At 38.8% G+C, this 17,515-nt stretch overlaps 1 protein-coding gene across 4 annotated transcripts in view; it reads left to right on the forward strand.

Annotated features, from left to right (window-relative positions):
• Nucleotides 1-17,515, forward strand: part of KCNT1 (potassium sodium-activated channel subfamily T member 1) — a 186,531-nt gene that overhangs the window by 89,843 nt on the left and 79,173 nt on the right. For all 4 annotated transcript variants that reach the window (XM_027869623.1, XM_027869624.1, XM_027869625.1 and 1 more), the window contains exon 2: nt 10,549-10,628. In XM_027869623.1, coding sequence (XP_027725424.1) covers nt 10,549-10,628 — 80 coding nt within the window. The remainder of the gene's footprint in view (nt 1-10,548; nt 10,629-17,515) is intronic.

A 17,515-nucleotide genomic window follows, 5' to 3' on the forward strand; every position in this document is an offset into this window, starting at 1 on the left:
TTCACACAGGCAAATTCCTGTGGGAGAATCTGTGGGTAAGAAGAAGAAATAGGCCCTTTCCTTGGGAAGGTTGCAGCTTATAGTAGGTGGTATGGAGGTGGTAAGATATGCACAAATACCTATAATACAAGGCGGAATATGATGAGCATTTACAAGAGATATGCAAGGTGCTATGGGAGCCTATAGAAGGGAGAGGTTGCATCCAGATGATGGGATTAGAAAAACCTTCCTAGAGGGGGTGGTATTTAAATTGGGCTTTGAAAACTAAATAGAGTTTCAATAAGAAGAGAACTGGGGGAGTGAGGTGATAGCAGCACATTTCAGGTCAAAGACTCATAGGGTCACAGATTTAAAGCTGGAGGGGATATTAGAGGCCATATAATTCAATCTCTCATTTTTATAAATGAGGCAATAGATCTGTATTCAGACATCATTGTTTCTTTTTCTGGAGGTGGATAGCATTTTTCATCATAAGTCCTTTGGGATTGTCTTGGATCATTATATTGCTGAAAGTAACTAAGTCATTCGTAGTTGATCATCATACAATATTGTTACTGTGTAAAATGTTCTCCTGGTTCTGCTCACTTCACTCTGTATCAATTTATGTAAGACTTTCCAGATTTTTCTGAAATCATCCTACTTATTATTTCTTATACACTTAGTACGGTTATTGCTGGGTCAAAGGGTATGCAGTTTTACACCCCTTTGAATATAGTACCAAATTGTTCTCTATAAAGGTTAAATCAGTTCACAACTCTACCAACAGTGCGTTAGTGTACCTATTTTTCTACATCCCCTCCGGCATTTATTATTTCTTTTTTTTTTCATGTTAGCCAATCTGATGGTGTGAAGTGGTACCTCAGAGTTATTTGAATTTACATTTCTCTATCGATAGTGATTTAGAGCATTTTTTCATATGACTATAGATAGCTTTGATTTCTTCATCTGAAAATTGCCTGTTCATATCCTCTGACCATTTGTCAATTGGAGAATGACTCATATTCTCATAAATTTGACTCAGTTCTCTACATATTTAAGAGATGAGGCCTTTATTACAGAAACTTGCTGTAAATTTTTTTTTTCCAGTTTCCCACTTTCCTTCTAATTTTGGCTCCATTGGTTTTGTTAAAAAAAAAAAACACTTTTTAATTTTGTATAATCAAAATTATCCATTTTACTTCCTGAGATCCTCTCTAGCTCTTTTTTGGTGACAACCTCTTCCCTTATCCATAAGTCTGTCAGGAAAAATTTTCCATGCTCTCCTAATTTGTTTATGCTATCACCCTTGATGGCTAAATCATTTCCACATTTTGACCTTATGTTGGTATATGGTGTAAGATGTTGGTCTGTGACTAGTTTCTGCCAAACCACTTTCCAGTTTTCCCAGAAGTTTTTGTCAAATGGTGAGTGCTTGCCCCAAAAGCTTGAATCTTTGGGTTTATCAAACTCTAGATTGCTATGGTCGTTTTCTACTGTGTATTGTGTACCTAATCTATTCCACTGATCTGCCACTCTATTTCTTACCCAGTACTAGATGTTTTGATGATAACCACTTGGTAATATAGTTTAAAATTTTGTACTGTTAGGCCACCTTTCTTCACATTTTTTTCATTGATTACCTTGATATTCTTGACCTTTTGTTCTTTCAAATGAACTTTCTTATTATTTTTTCTTGCTGTATAAATTAATTCTTTGGTAGTTTAATTAGTATGGCACTAAATAAGTAGATTAATTTCAGCAGAATTGTCATTTTATTATATTGATATGGCTTAGCCTACCCACGAGCAATTAGTATTTCTCCAGTTGTTAAAATCTGTCTTTATTCTTGTGAAAAGTGTTTTATAATTGTGTTCATATAGTCCCTGAGTTTGTCTTGGAATGTAGACTCTCAAGTATTTCATATTATCTGCAGTTATTTGAAATGGAATTTCTCTTTCTATCTTTTGCTGCTGGGTTTTGTTGGTAGGATTGCATACATCTACTGGAAGATGGATAATGAGTCAAGAAAAATAAGCTGAAACTCAAGAATAGAGGGACTTGAATGCTAGGCTAAGGAATTTAGACTTGATTTGTTTAGATTCTAAAGAGTAAGTTTTGGGTGACATAATGAAAGTGGTGAATCTTTTTTTTTTCTTTTTGGCTAGGCAATGGGGTTAAGTGACTTGCTCAGGGTCACACAGCTAGTAAGTGTTATGTGTCTGAGGTCAGATTTAAACTCAGGTCCTCCTGAATCTAGGGCCAGTGCTCTGTCCACTGTGCCACCTACCTGCCCCCAGTTTTTTGTTGTTGTTTTTGGTTTTTTTTTTAGGCAATTGGGGTTAAGTGACTTGCCCAGGGTCACACAGCTAGTAAGTGTCAAGTTTTTGGTCTGAGGCCGGATTTGAACTCAGGTCCTCCTGACTTCAGGGCCAGTGCTCTGTCCACTGTGCCGCCTAACTGCCCCAAAAAAATGCTATCTTTTGCTTTTTTTTTATGTCACCTTCATGTCCATAAATATCTCCTCTCACTTCCTTCTGTTGTTTTTTGGGGGGGGAGGGGTTTAGGCAATTGGGGTTAAGTGACTTGCCCAGCGTCACACAGCCAGTAAGTGTCAACTGTTTGGTCTGAGGCTGGATTTGAACTCAGGTCCTTCTGACTTGGGCCAGTGCTCTATTCACTGTGCCACTTAGCTGCCCCGAAAGTGGTGAATCTTTAAGAATATATCTTTGGTGGTTATATATCTATACCAAAGTGGAATGGAAAGTGATGAATGCTAGTGATATTTCAAGGTAGAATGAACAGGTATTATGGATGACACCAATGGGTCTAGCCTCTGCGGCAAAAGACGTGCAGGAGGGAGGAGGCATTAACAGAAACAGGGAAATTAATTGGAAGAACAGGTTTAGGGAGATAAGTGATGGCTTTGGTATTGGGCATATTGAACTTAATTTAAGATGTCAGTTAAGCATCTAGATGAAGACACCCAACAGTACTTAGAAGTGAAAGTCTAGAGATTAGAGCTTAAGATATAGATCTAGGAGTCATCTAAATATAGTTATGCAGAGAAGGAATAGAAATGGCTTTTATAAGGAAGAAGAGGAGGAAATGGAACTAGCAAAGAAGATAGAATGAATGAATCAGGAGGTAGGAGCCTTTGTCACAAGAGCCAAGAAGGTGATGGTTACTAGTCAAAGGCTGCAAAGCAATGAAGGAGAATGAATATTAAGAAGAAACTTTGGATTTAGAGATGCGCAGGTTATTAGGCACCTTTGAGACAACAGTTCCATTGGTGTGGCAGGTTGCAGTCTAAATTACAAGGAACTGAAAAGTGATTGGGTGGTGAGGCAATGGAAGCATATAATGTAGACAACTTTTTAGAAATTTGGTAGTGGAAGAGAGAATAGAGAGAAAAGAATTTATTTTTTTTTCAGTGCCAGAAAATCTATTCCCCATTGAACATAGTATATATTTTGTGATAAATCAAGTTGCCTGACATAGTGAAGTTTCTTTTTTCTTTTTTTCTCTTTGATGATTAATTTATTTATTTTTAGTTTTCAACATTCACTTCCACAAGATTTTGAGTTTTAAATTTTCTCCCTCTCCCACTCCTTCCCCCCGCCCAAGATGACATGCAACCTGATACTTATATATTCATATTAAGCATATTTTCCCATTAGTCATGATGTAAAGAACAATTAAAACTAATACAAGAAACCATGAGAATGAAACAATAAAACAAAACAACAAAGGAAAAGGAGAGCAAATAGTATGTTCCCATCTACATTCAGATTCCATAGTTCTTTCTCTGGATGTGGATAGCAATTTCCATCTTGAGAGTTTTGGAGTTGTCTTAGATTCTTGCATTGTTGTGAAAAACCTATCAAATTTGGTCGTTGCACTATATGGCTGTTACTGTGTACAATGTTCTGCTGGTTCTGCTCATTTCACTCAGCATCAGTCCATGTAAGTCTTTCCAGGTTTTTTTGAAGTCTGCCTGCTCAACATTTCTTATAGCACAGTAGTATTCCATTACATTCATATATTACAACTTGTTCAGCCATTCCTCAATTGATGGGCATCCCCTCAATTTCCAATTCTTTGCCAGCACAAAAAGAGCTTCTATAAATATTTTTGTCCATGTGGCTCCTTTTTCCTTTTTATGATCTCTTTGGGATACCAACCTAGAAGTGGTATTGCTGGATCGAAGGGTATGCACAATTTTATAGCCCTTTGGGCATAGTTTCAAATTGCTCTCCAAAATGGTTGTATCATTTCACAACTCCACCAACAATGCATTAGTGCTCCAGTTTTCCCACATCTTCTCCAATATTTATCATTGTCCTGTTTTGTCATGCTAGCCAATCTGATAGATGTGATGTAGTACCTCAGAGTCATTTTTATTTGCATTTCTCTAATCAATAATGATTTAGAACATTTTTTCATATGACTATAGATAGCTTTAGTGAGAGAGAAGAATTTAAAGAGCAGAAGATTCCAAGGAATGTTGGAGGGTTTTTGGTTAAGGAAGACCTGAAAATGTTTGTGGGCTGAGAGGAAGGAGGCAAGGAGGAGGAATAAATTAAAATTTGAGGAGATGGAAGATTTACACAGTAAGATCCTGGGAGAGACAAGAGAATGTAGGATTGAAGTCAAAGTTAGAAAGGTCAGCTCTGGAAAAGAGAATTCTAATTCAGAAGACCTGGGTTTGAATCCCATCTCTGCCAAATTGTCCCTTGAGTGACCTTGGGCAAATAACATCCCCTCTCTGGTCCTCTGGTTCTCATCTATAAAATGAGGTTGGACCTAGATGAACTAAGGCCCTTCCATCACTAAATGGTTCCATCCTTTGAGCACTGCTTTATTTTCCCCTTCTGTATGTGTATGAAGGTATAAAAAGATTTGAAGGAGGGAAGATGAAGGAGCTCAGCTTTCTCAGTGAAGTAGAAGATGAGGTCATCTTCCAAAGTAAGAAGGGATGGGGTTGGGTGCTAAAGCTGAGTGGAAAAGGTTGGAACAGCTACTCAGAGAAATCTGATAGGGGAGATAAGAGAGGGACTGGGGTGCCTGAGGGAAGTCACAGATAAGACTTTCCTAACTTTGTTCATTCTGAGAGCAGAGACTAAGTGATTGGGTGGGATTTTGGCAGAGCATTAGAGTTGATTTCTATCCTGCGCTGTCTTCTAATTGCTTCATAATTAGGAACCCTGTCTCCCAATGGAGACAGTGAATTCCCTCAGGAAAGGGACTGTATTTTCTGCTTCATTTGCTTTCCTCACAGTAGCATGAGTATAGAGATAGACACACACCAGGCACTCAATAAGTACTCATTAAATTGAATTTTGAAATGACAAATTTCATAGCCTTTTAACCCCTGATTTCTCCTTGCTGATTCAAAAGACCCAGCTGCTGTGGAAACTCCAGCTGAATTGTTGGATAATAAATTCCTGTCTGTATGATTTACTTTACATTAAATGTGCTTTGGGGATCAATTAATTTTTCAAACACTTTTTAAAAATTAAGTTGAGGAACTTCCAGGAGCCAAGATGGTGAAGTAAGCAGAAAATCATCTTAGCTCTCTCCTATTCAACTCTAAATAACCATAAAATAGCACCCCAAAACAAATCCTGGAATAGCAAAACCAGCAAAAAGATGGGGTGAAACAATCTTTGAGCCCAAGAACTTTCTAAAATCCACAGGAAAGGTGTGTCTCACTTGGGTAAAAGGGGAGCACAATCTGGGACAGGAAGTGTGCCTGCAAGCTAGCAGCAAGCCCTTTCTCAGCAAATCAGTGGTAGATCCTGATCCCCAGTGCTATGGAGAAGGCAAATGCCAACACCAGGATTCCCCATGTGCCTCAGCATAGCTAGGAGACCAGGCAGACTCCAACTCTGAGAACTGCCACATGCTTAAGCATAACCCTGGGAAAACAGGCAGCCTCCAGTGGCTAGAGCCCTACATGCTTCAGTGTATACCCAGGGAAACACAGAAACACCCCACCAGCCTCAGCACACCCCAGATACCAGCACTAGGACCCTGGCTCAGCATCAGGTAAGCTGACACACCCCTATGGCCTCCAGCAGCACCAACTACCCCCTACCCCAACCCCTCAGCACAGCACCAGACATGAGGGTCTTCTGTGGGTCTCAGGGCAACATCAGTGCAGCACCAGGTAAATAACCAGCGCCTGGAGCCCCTGGCACAAGAAACCTGAGACAGTGCCCCTTACACCCCCAGGAGCAGAGGTCAAATTTAAAAGAAAGCTAAAAGGCCAAAAAAGACAAGCAAGAAAGAAAAAAGAATCTGACCATAGAAAGTTATTATGTTGACAAGAAAGATCAAGATACAAACTCAGAAGAGGACAATGATGTCAAAACACCTATGGGCAAAGGCCCAAACAAAAATGGGAAGTGGTCTCAAGCCCAGAAAGAACTCATGGAAGAGCTCAGAAAGGATCTTAAAATCATATAAGAAAGGTAGAAGAAAAACTGGGAAAAGAAATGGGAATGAATTATGAAAAAAGAATCTACAGCTCAGAAAAATAAACAACTGCTTAAAAAGTAGAATTGGCCAAATGGAAAAGGAGATACAAAAATCCACTGAAGAAACAACTCCTTAAAAAGTATAATTAGCCAAATAGAAAAGAAAGTACAAAAGCTAATTGAGGAAAACAACTCCTTAAAAGTCAGAATTGGGCTAACAACTCTATGAGACATCAAAAATCAATCAAACAAATTCAAAGAAGGAAAAAATAGATGAAAATGTAAAATATCTCATGGGAAAAGCAACTGATTTGGAAAATAGATCTAAGAGAGGCAATATTAGAATCATTGGACTACCTGAAAGCCATAATCAAAAGGAGGACCTAGACAGCATCTTTCAGGAAATTATCAAGGAAAATTGCCCTGATATACTAGAAGCAGAGGGCAAAATAGACATTGAAAGAATCCATCTATCACCTCAGGAAAGAGATCCCAAAATAAAAACTCCAAGGAACATTATAGTCAAATTTAAGAATTATCAGGTCAAGGAAAAAATACTGCAAGTGTTCAGAAAGAGACAATTCATATTTCGGGAGCCACAATCAGGATTACAGGGAACTGAGCAGCTGCAATGTTAAAGGATCAGAGATCATGGAACATGATATTCTGGAAGGCAAAGGAACTAGGACAACAACCAAAAATCACTTACCTGGCAAAATTAAGCATACTACATTAAGGGGGGAAATGGTTATTCAATGAAATAGAAGAATTTCAAGCTTTCATAATGAGAAGATCAGAATTAAACCAAAAATTTGATCTCCAATATCAATACCCAAGAGAAGCATAAACAGATTAAAAAGGGGGGGAAATATGAGGGATTCAATAGAACTAAACTGTTTATAACCCTACATGGGAAGATGATATTTGTCATTCCTAAAAATTGTAACACCATTAGTACAGCTAGAAGGAATATACACAGTCAGAAGGTACGGTTATAAGGTGAATGTGAGTGAATGACATAAAAAATTAATTAAGGTATGAGAAAGAGGAATACACTGGGTATGGAAGGAAGGGAGAGGTAAATTAGGGTAAATTATTTCACATGAAGAGGCATGAAAAACCTATTACAGTGGAGGGAAAGATGGGAGGGTGGGCAATGGGCATTGCTTGAACCTTACTCTCATCAGTATTAGCTCAAAGAGAGAGTAATATATAGAAACAGTTGAATATAAAAATCTATCTTACCTGACAGGGAAGTAGGAGGGGAAGAGATTAAGTAAAGAGTGAGGATGGGGGACTGACAGAAGGGAGGGCAGATCGGGGGTGGTGGTAGACAGAAGCAAAACACTGTCAAAGAGGGAAAGGGTGAAAGGAGAGAGAGGACAAAAAATAGAATGGAGGGAAATACACAGTAATCATAACTGTGAATGTGAATGGGATGAACTCTCCCATAAAATGGAAGCAGATAGCAGAGTGAATCAAAAACCAGAATCCAACAATATGTTGTTTACAAGAAACACACTTGAAGCAGAGAGATGTGCACAGAACAAAGGTAAGGGGCTGGAGCAGACTGTATTGTGCTTCAACTGATGTAAAAAAAAAAAAGCAGGGGTAGCAATCCTGATCTCAGACAAAGTAAAAGTAAAACTAGACCTAATTAAAAGAGATAAAGAAAGGTACCATAGATAATGAAACAATATCAATATTAAACATATATGCACCAAGCAGTATAGCATGCAAATTCTTAAAAGAGAAGCCAAGTGAGTTATAAGCATTATGAAATGTAAAATAGTTAATTTTTATTATATTAAAATAAAAAGCTTTTGTACAAACAAAACCAATTAAACCAAGAATAGAAGGAAAGCAGAAAGCTGGGAAACAATCTTTATAGCAAATATCTCTGATAAAGGTCTCATTTCTCAAATATATAGAAAACTGAGTCAAATCTATAAGAATACAAGCCATTCCCTAATTGATAAATAGTCAAAGTACATGAACAGGCAGTTTACAGATAAAGAAATCAAAGCTATCTATAGAGATATGAAGAAGTGCTCCAAACCACTTTTGATCAGACAAATGAAAATTAAAACAACTCTGAGGTACCATCTCACACCTATTAGATTGGCTAATATGACAAAAAAGGAAAATGATAAATGTTAGAGAGGATGTGGGAAAATTGGGACACTAATGTATTCATTTATCACTAATGCACTAATGGTGGAGTTGTGAACTGATCCAACCATTCTGGAGAGCAATTTGGAACCATGCCCAAAGGGCTATTGAACTGTGCATACTCAGGGCAGCTAGGTGGTGCAATGTATGGAACACTGGCCCTGAAGTCAGGAGGACCTAAGTTCAAATCCGGCCTCAGACCAAAGACTTGACAATTACTAGCTGTGTGACCCTGGGCAAGTCACTTAACTCCAATTGCCTAAAAATTTTTTTAAAAGGGTTAAAAAAAACTGTGCATAATCTTTGAATCACCAATACCACTACTAGGTCTGTATCCCAAAGAGATCATTAAAAAGGATAAAGTGCCTACATGTGCAAAAATATAGCAGCCCTTTTCATGGTAGCAAAATATTGGAAATTGAGGGTATGCCCATCAATTAAGGAATGGCTGAACAAGCTGTGGTATATGAATGTAATGGAATATTATTGTGCAATAAGAAATGATGAACAAGCAGATTTCAGAAAAACATGGATAGACTTGCATGAACTGATGCAAAGTGAAATGAGCAGAACCAGGAAAACATTGTACACAGTATCAGCAACATAGTGTGATGATTGACTATGAATGACTCAGCTCTTCTCAGCAACATAGTGATACAAGACAAGTACAAAGGACTCATGAAGAAAAATGCTATCCACATCCAGATAAAGAACTGATGGACTCTGAATGCTGATCAAAACATATTTTTTGACTTTATTCTTTTTTATGGTTTTTTTCCTTTTGATATGTTTCTTCTTTCACAACTATGACTAATATGGAAATATGTTTTACATAATAGCACATGTATAATCTATATCAGATTGCCTACCATTTTCAGAAGAGGGGAGAGGAGGGAGGGAGGGAGGGAGAGTGAATAATTTGGAACTCAAATCTTGTAAAAATGAATGCTAAAAATTGTCTTGACATGTAATTGGGAAAATAATAAAATACTATTTTAAAAAAATTAAATTGAGGCAGAGAGTGAGCTTCCAGAGTTTGTCATTATTGAGGGTGAGTGAGATGGCATTTACCTCTATAATCAATTAGTGTCTCCCAATTATAGTTGTAGGGTAAGGAAGAACCCATGAGGATTTTATTTCTTGGCCACTGGTTCTTCAAAGTTAGGCACAACCAAGGGGCTAGGAGTAGCTGATACAGGGGGTGCTAGTCCTGTGTTGACAGTGACTTCCCTGAAGCATTTTCTATCTCTTTTTCACAAGGTTGAGTGCCTTTTTTCAACTGACTTTTATATCTGCTTACAGGATTGAGTGCAAAATGGCAGGCAGATAGTTAAAGTTCAAGAGGTTTCAGACGAATGTCTCCTGCAAGGGCAGGACATTCACCCTCTTATTTTTCCCTCCAAAGCAGAGTGAGCCTTTTCCATGAAAAAATATCTCCCCTCCTCCACACACACACATATGCATCCCCTACTTCCACTTTCAATCTCACCCCCACCCCAAATAACAGCCAGTACAATAGTGAATATTCTCTCCTTAGAGAAAAGTTGGCATTTAGTGTGACCCTAGAGTGGCCTCTTAATGGATTCTCCTGTTTCAAGATCCTGGTGATAGGGAAGAGATTGTGGAGATAAATTAATCTAGTATGTTTTGTTGGTTTCCTCTAAGGCTTGTTTATCAAGTATATCCTGGAAAAATGGGACCATGGTTCGGAAATAAACTGGCGTTAGCTGAGATATTACCATTTCTCCCATGAGGATATCTACTAAATTTATAGAACATAAAGTGATAGAGTTAGAAGGGACCATAAGAGATCATAGAGTCTAACTATCCCTCCTCATTTTATAAATGACAATGAGACTCCAAGGCACAAGCCAGGCCCTAAAGCTTCTTTTTCTCTTGTTTTTTTTTTTTCCTGCAGGGTACAAGTAGAGTTCTATGTCAATGAGAACACCTTCAAAGAGAGACTCAAGTTGTTCTTCATAAAAAACCAAAGATCCAGTAAGTGACACAACTGGCATGGATAGGGAGTGTGGGGGCCAGAGTATCTGGAAATACAAACTCTGAATGAGGAAAAAGGAGAGGGACAAAGGAATGAGAATGGTGACTCCCCAGCACGCACACACACACACACACACACACACACACACACATGTGCATGCACATACCACCCACCCACCTTTATCCACTGAAAAATATTAACACATATATGCATTCATCTATAAGATAAGAAAAGAGCAGAAAGGGAAAGGTGGGAAGGGAATGAGAGGAGATGAAAAGGTCAATGGGAAAAAAAAGAGGAGAGGATGGGAAAGAAATAGATCTAAACTCAATTCCACAAACATTAATTGCCTACTATGTACAAGGTGCTGGACTAGGTGATAGGTACCCAAAAACAAAAATGAAAAATAGACCCTGCCCTCAGAGAGTTTATATTTTACTGGGGAATAGAACATGCAAACAGATTAGTAAGTGAATTTAAGGTAATTTGAGGAGGAAGAGAGAGTTAACAACTAGAGAGATCAGGAAAGACTTCCTGAAGGAGGTGATATTAATGAGTTAATCCTTAAAGGAAGCTAATGATTCTAAGACATGGAGATGAGGAGTGCATTCCAAGAACAGGTGTCAAAACACAGAGGTGAGAGATAGAATGCTATGTTTTAGAAACAATTAGACCACCTTGGCTGGAATGTAGAGTGTGTGAAAGGAAATAATGGGAAATACATCTGGATAGAAGGATTGAAACCAGATTTTGAAAGATTTTAAATATCTAGCTGAATTTATATTTTATTCTAGAGATAAGGAACTAATAGTGATTTTTGAGTAGCACAGTGATATGGTCACATTTATACTTTAGGAAGAGAATGTAGACAGCTGTATAGGGCATGAGTTTAAGAAATGAAAGACCAGGGGCAGCTAGGTGGCACAGTGGATAGAGCACCAGTCCTGGATTCAGGAGGACCTGAGTTCAAATCCGGCCTCAGACACATAACACTTACTAGCTGTGTGACCCTGGGCAAGTCACTTAACCCCATTGCCTAGCCAAAGAAAAAAAAAGAAAGAAATGAAAGATCAGAAGCAAAGAAATTAAATCATAGACTATTCCAATAATCTAGGCTGGAGATGCTGAAAGCCTGAACAAAGATGGTAGGCATGTGAATGGAGAGGAAGGCAGAAATGTAAGATATGTGGGAAGGTTGACTTGACAAGCTTTGGCAACTGATTGGAAATAGAGAACTCCAAGGTTTTAAAGGTAGATGGCTAGAAGAATGGTGGTACCTCAGACAGAAAAAGAACAATGAGATGATGAAAGGACTAGAAAACATGGAATATGAATACCAGTTTGTAGTTGAAAAAGCACTGTTTCTGGAGTGAGAGGACCTGGGCTCAGAATCCCAGGCCTACTGGGGATTCCAAACTGACGTCCAAAGAGGATGTCAGTTTTCTCATCTGTAAAATAAGATGGTTGGACTAGATAACCTCTGATGCCCCTTCCAAGTCTAAATTTATGTGAGATCTGTGAAGAGGAAATGGACGTAGGATAAATGGTCTTCAAAACCAATTAACCGCCCCCTTATTTTATAGGTGAAGAAATTGAAACCCAGAAAGCCAAAGTGATTCAAATTCTGACTCCAAATCCATTTCTATTAAACTGCCTGTTCTAGGCTTTCTGTTGTTGTTGTTGTTGTTGTTGTTGTTGTTGTTGTTAAAGCCCAGCCCAGATTTGAAAAACCAGCTTGTAATTACTTGATTCTTAAAATCAATGACACTGCCATTCCCTCAAGCTAGATAGGAGCAGTTAGGTGGATCAGTGGATTTGGAGTCAGGAACAGACAAGCTGAAATCCTGACTCAGGCATTTGCTAGCTGTATAACTCTGTGTAGATTACTTAACCTCTTTGTGCCTAAATTTCCCCATCTGTAAAATGGGAATAATAATAGCACTTACCTCACAGGGTTGTTGTGAGAGTTAAATGAGTTAATATATGGAAAGTGCTTTGCAAAACTTAAAGTACTATATAAATGCTAGTTATTGTTATGAGTTATCATACTGTATTTCTTCTCCCCTTCCCAGACTAACTTCTAGAGTTATCTAAACTCAGGTGCCTCTATTTTCTTGTCTCCCACTCATTTCCTAATCCCTTGCAATCTGGCTTCTTACTCTCCTATTTGATGAGAAACTCTATGGTCTTTTCTTAGTCATATCCTCCTTGATCTTTCTGCAGCTTTTGACACTATTAATCATCCCTCCTTTTGGATACTTTATCCTTCCTTGTCTTTCCGCCTTCCTCTTGGTTCTCCTACCTATCCAACCTTTCCTTTTCAGTCTTTTTTGCTAGATCATTATAATCCTCTTGCTTGCTACATGCGAGTATCCTCCTTTGGTGATATCAGCTCCTATGGATTCAATCATCACCTCTATATAAACTAGATAGATTCCCAAATCTATATATCTAGCCCTAATTTTTCTTTTGAATTCCAACCCCTCAATATCTCATCGCTGCCTGCTGGATGTCTCTGCCACGTTGTCCCTGGATAGGCATTTCAAACACATTCTATTCTCCCAAAAAAACTCATTCCTCCTATTAACTTCTGTATTTCCATTGAGGGCATCATCATCCTTCCAAAAACCCAGGTTGTCAATCTTGAATTCATCCTTGACCTTTATCTCTATTGCTACCACTATATCCAACTGGGATTTCAAGTCTTGTTAATTCTACCTCCACAACATTTCTCATAGATATCCCTTTCTTTCCAAATGCATACCTCAGGTATTCTAATACCTTCATAATTGGTCTTTCTGCTTGTGTCTCTTCCTTCTCCAATCAATGCTCCATGTGGCAGCCAAATTCATATTCCTAAATATAAAGCTGACTCTCTGTCTTTCTCTCTATCTCTATCTCTCTGTTACACACAGACACACAGACACACACACAGACACACAGACACACACACATACACACACATACACACAACACACATGTACACACCATGGCTATCTATTGTCCTCCTAGGAGATAAAAGACAAAATCATCATCCTTAAAGCCCTCCACAAGTCAACTCCTAGCTTTCTTTTCAGTCTTATTTCATATTAATCCCTTAATGTACTCCCCATTACAGTTAGCTGGGCCTCCTAGCTGTCTCCCACAACTTCTCACCTTTGTCCCTCTGCACAAGCGGTTCCCCATGTCTGGAATATATTCTTTCCTTTGCTTCCACCTCAGAGAATCCCTAGCTTCCCAGAAAGCACAGCTCAGGGGTCTCCTCCTACATAAGGCTCCTCCTGATTTTTCCTAGTTATTAGCCTTCTCTCCTTCTTGAAGTTACTTGGTCTTAGTTTGTATTTATTTCCTTGTGTACACATTATGTTCGCATTGACCAAGAGTAAGCTCCTGGAAGGCTGAGATTGTTTCATTTTTGTCTTTGTGACGTCAGCAACTACTAGAGTGTTTAACTCACGGTAGTAACTTGATAAATGCTTGTTGAATTGAGTTATAACACCTTTTAACTTGAAAGCAACAGTTCCTTAAACTGGACTGGCCATAGCCTGAGTCCTACTGGCCAGCCACCAATTGTGCTCTAAGTCTCACACATGCACTAGGCCCTGACTCCATTCATCTGTCTCACAAATACTGTTGTTGGTCACAGGAGATGCAACTTGATTTAATGTGAATGGCTAAGTGTAGCCATGTGACACAGCTCTAAGCCCCCATCTTGGCAGTGATGGACAGGAGCCACTGTGGTTGAAAACTGTTTGCATTGACTTTCTTCTATCATTCCACTCCAGGACTTTTCCAATGGTGTTCACCATAAAGTACAAGCAAGCACACTGTCAAATTAGGTAGACTTCCCCCTAAATAAATAAGGTTTTTAGTATGTTAAGGAAAATCAAAATGAGCTGTTCAAGAAGGCATCCAACTACATATGCTTTTAATGGATAAATATCTGAACACCCAAACAATGAAATATCACAAATGGAAGAGATGGAGCTTAGGACTTACCTAGTCCATTCCCATTATTTTACATGTAACAAAAGTAAAGCCCAGAGAGAGTAAGTGACTTGCTTAAAGTCATGCAGCAAAGCAGCAGACGAACCAGAACTACAATCCAATTCACCTATTTGCAGAATGACAATGACTTAGACAAAAGTTCATTAAATGAAGGTTTTCCAAAGTCTTATTGAAGAATTTGTGGTTCTTTGCCTTACAATGCTCAAAGGATCCCACAGAAAGGCATCCCCTGCCTTGGCTCCTACCCCTGCCATATCACACAGCATTTCCTGGAAACAGAACTATATTGTGAACATGATTGATCAGCTGTTTCTTTGTTCCAACTGTAAAGCGCCTCATTACTGTGTGATCCATAGAACTAATTAATAGCACATTATTGTAATTAAGATGCATGGGCTATGTCTTTTAATGAGTGTTCCATAGCCTTAATTAACCATTACATCAACAATCCCTGCCCTTAGTAAGGGTTATACAAAGCACAATGTAGACACTCTGTAAACATGGCTTGTCTTGGTTGTTGTTAATGTTGTTATTGTTTGGATATCCAAACAACCAATTCAAAAGGCCTTTTATAAACAAAAAATGAAACAGACCTGCCCTCTGCTGGTTAGTGTTGGCCAGGTCAAAATACTTACTTAGAAATCTATTTTCAAGAAGAAAGAAAAAGGATGGAAGGAAGGAAGGAAGGAAGAAAGAAAGAAAGGAAGGAAGGAAGGAAGGAAGGAAGGAAGGAAGGAAGGAAGGAAGAGAGGGAAGGAGGGAGGGAGAATCCTTGCAACAAATATGGATAGTTGGGGGCAGAGCTAAGATGGGGAAGTAAAAGCAGTGACTTGCTTGAGTGCTCCCCCAAACCCCTCCAAATACCTGTAAAAAATGGCTCTAAACAAATTCTAGAGCAGTAGAACCCACAAAAAGACAGAGTGAAACACATTTCCAGCCCAAGACAACCTGGATGGTTGGTTGGAAAGTTCTATTGCACTGGACTGGGAGAGGAATGCAGTTCAGCGTGGGTACACCTGCAAAAACCAGACCTCAACAAACCTGGAGTAGCCCTCAGGGGACTGAATCATGGGCAGCTGTGGTGGTTTCCAGACTTCTCAACCCACAAACTTCAAAGGCAACTTAGAAGGTCAGTAGGAAAGGTCTGTCTGACCATGGTGAGAGGGGAGCTTGGTCTCAGCCCCAGCATAGCAGTTGCTTCCAGAGCTCTTGGCCCATAGATGGAGAGGGAATCTAGTGTCTGATCAGAGGAGGGTTGCAGGGATCTCTTTGCTGGTGTTGAGGCAGGAATCCCTGGCTTTGCCATGCTTGGATCTGGGTCATAGTTCTGGGTGGTGATCCTGGGGCAAGGAAGAGCACTAGCATGGTGGAGCTTGTAGTGGTGGTAGAGAAGGAATCCTCCTCACAGTCCCAAGGCAGAAAAGAGCGCTTATGGTCACTCAGAGAGCAGAGTATAGGCCAGGAAAGGAGTAAACACCTCACCCTGGATTGTACTACCTTGGAAGAACTGAATATTTACAGGTCCCTAGAAGTATCTCTGAAAACAGCTGCACAAAACCCCCAAAGCTTGGAACAGTACATTCCCCACACTGGAAGCAGACCCCTACCTTAACAAAGAGTTTAAAACTCAAGTAATTGACTGGGAGCATGAGCAAACTGCACAAAAAAAGTCAGACCATAAAATCTTTCTTTGGTGACAAAGAAGATCAAAACATACAACCAGAAGAAGACAACAAAGTCAAAGCTCCTACATCCAAAGCCTCCAAGAAAAACATGAATCAGTCCCAGGCCATGGAAGAGCTCAAAAAGGATTTTGAGAAACAAGTAAGAGAAGTAGAGGAAAACTGGGAAGAGAAATGAGAGTGATGCAAGAAAATCACGAAAAACAAGTCAACAGCTTGCTAAAGGAGACCCAAAAAAAAAATACTGGAGAAAATAACACCTTAAAAATAGCCTAACCCAAATGGCAAAAGAGGTCCAAAAAGCCAATGAAGAGAAGAATGCCTTCAAAAGCAGAATTGGCCAAATGGAAAAGGAAGTCCAAAAGCTCACTGAAGAAAATACTTCCTTAAAAATTAGAATGGAGCAAATAGAAGCTAGTGACTTTATGAGAAATCAAGACATTGTAAAACAAAACCAAAAGAATGAAAAAATAGAAGACAATGTGAAATATCTCATTGGAAAAACAACTGACCTGGAAAATAGATCCAGGAGAGAGAATTTAAAAATTATTGGACTATCTGAAAGTCATGATCAAAAAAAGAGCCTAAACATCATCTTTCAAGAAATTATCAAGGAAAACTGCCCTGATATTCTAGAACCAGAGAATAAAATAGAAATGGAAAGAATCTACTGATCACCTTCTGAAAGAGATCCCCAAAGGAAAACTCTTAGGAATATTGTAGCCAAATTCCAGAATTCCCAGGTCAAGGAAATAATATTTTAAGGAACCAGAAAGAAATAATTCCAGTACTGTAGAAACACAATCAGGATAACACAAGATTTAGCAGCTTCTACATTAAGGGATTGCAGGGCTTGGAATATGATGTTCTGGAGGTCAAAGGAGATAGGATTACAGCCAAGAATCACCTACCCAGCAAAACTGAGTATAATCCTTCAGGGGAAAAAAATGGATATTTAGTGAAATAGAAGACTTTCAAGTATTCTTGATGAAAAGACCAGAGCTGAATAGAAAATTTCGTTTTCAAATACAAGACTCAAGAGAAGCATGAAGAGGTAAACAGTAAAGAGAAATCATAAGAGACTTATTAAGGTTGAACTGTTTATATTCCTGCATGGAAAGATGATATTTCTAACTCATGAGACCTTTGTCAGTATTAGGGTAGTTGGAGGGGGAAAAAATTATGTGGATAGATAG

The sequence above is a fragment of the Vombatus ursinus genome, unplaced genomic scaffold (assembly GCF_900497805.2).
Source record: "Vombatus ursinus unplaced genomic scaffold, bare-nosed wombat genome assembly UNPS02014793.1, whole genome shotgun sequence".
Lineage (NCBI taxonomy): Eukaryota > Metazoa > Chordata > Mammalia > Diprotodontia > Vombatidae > Vombatus > Vombatus ursinus.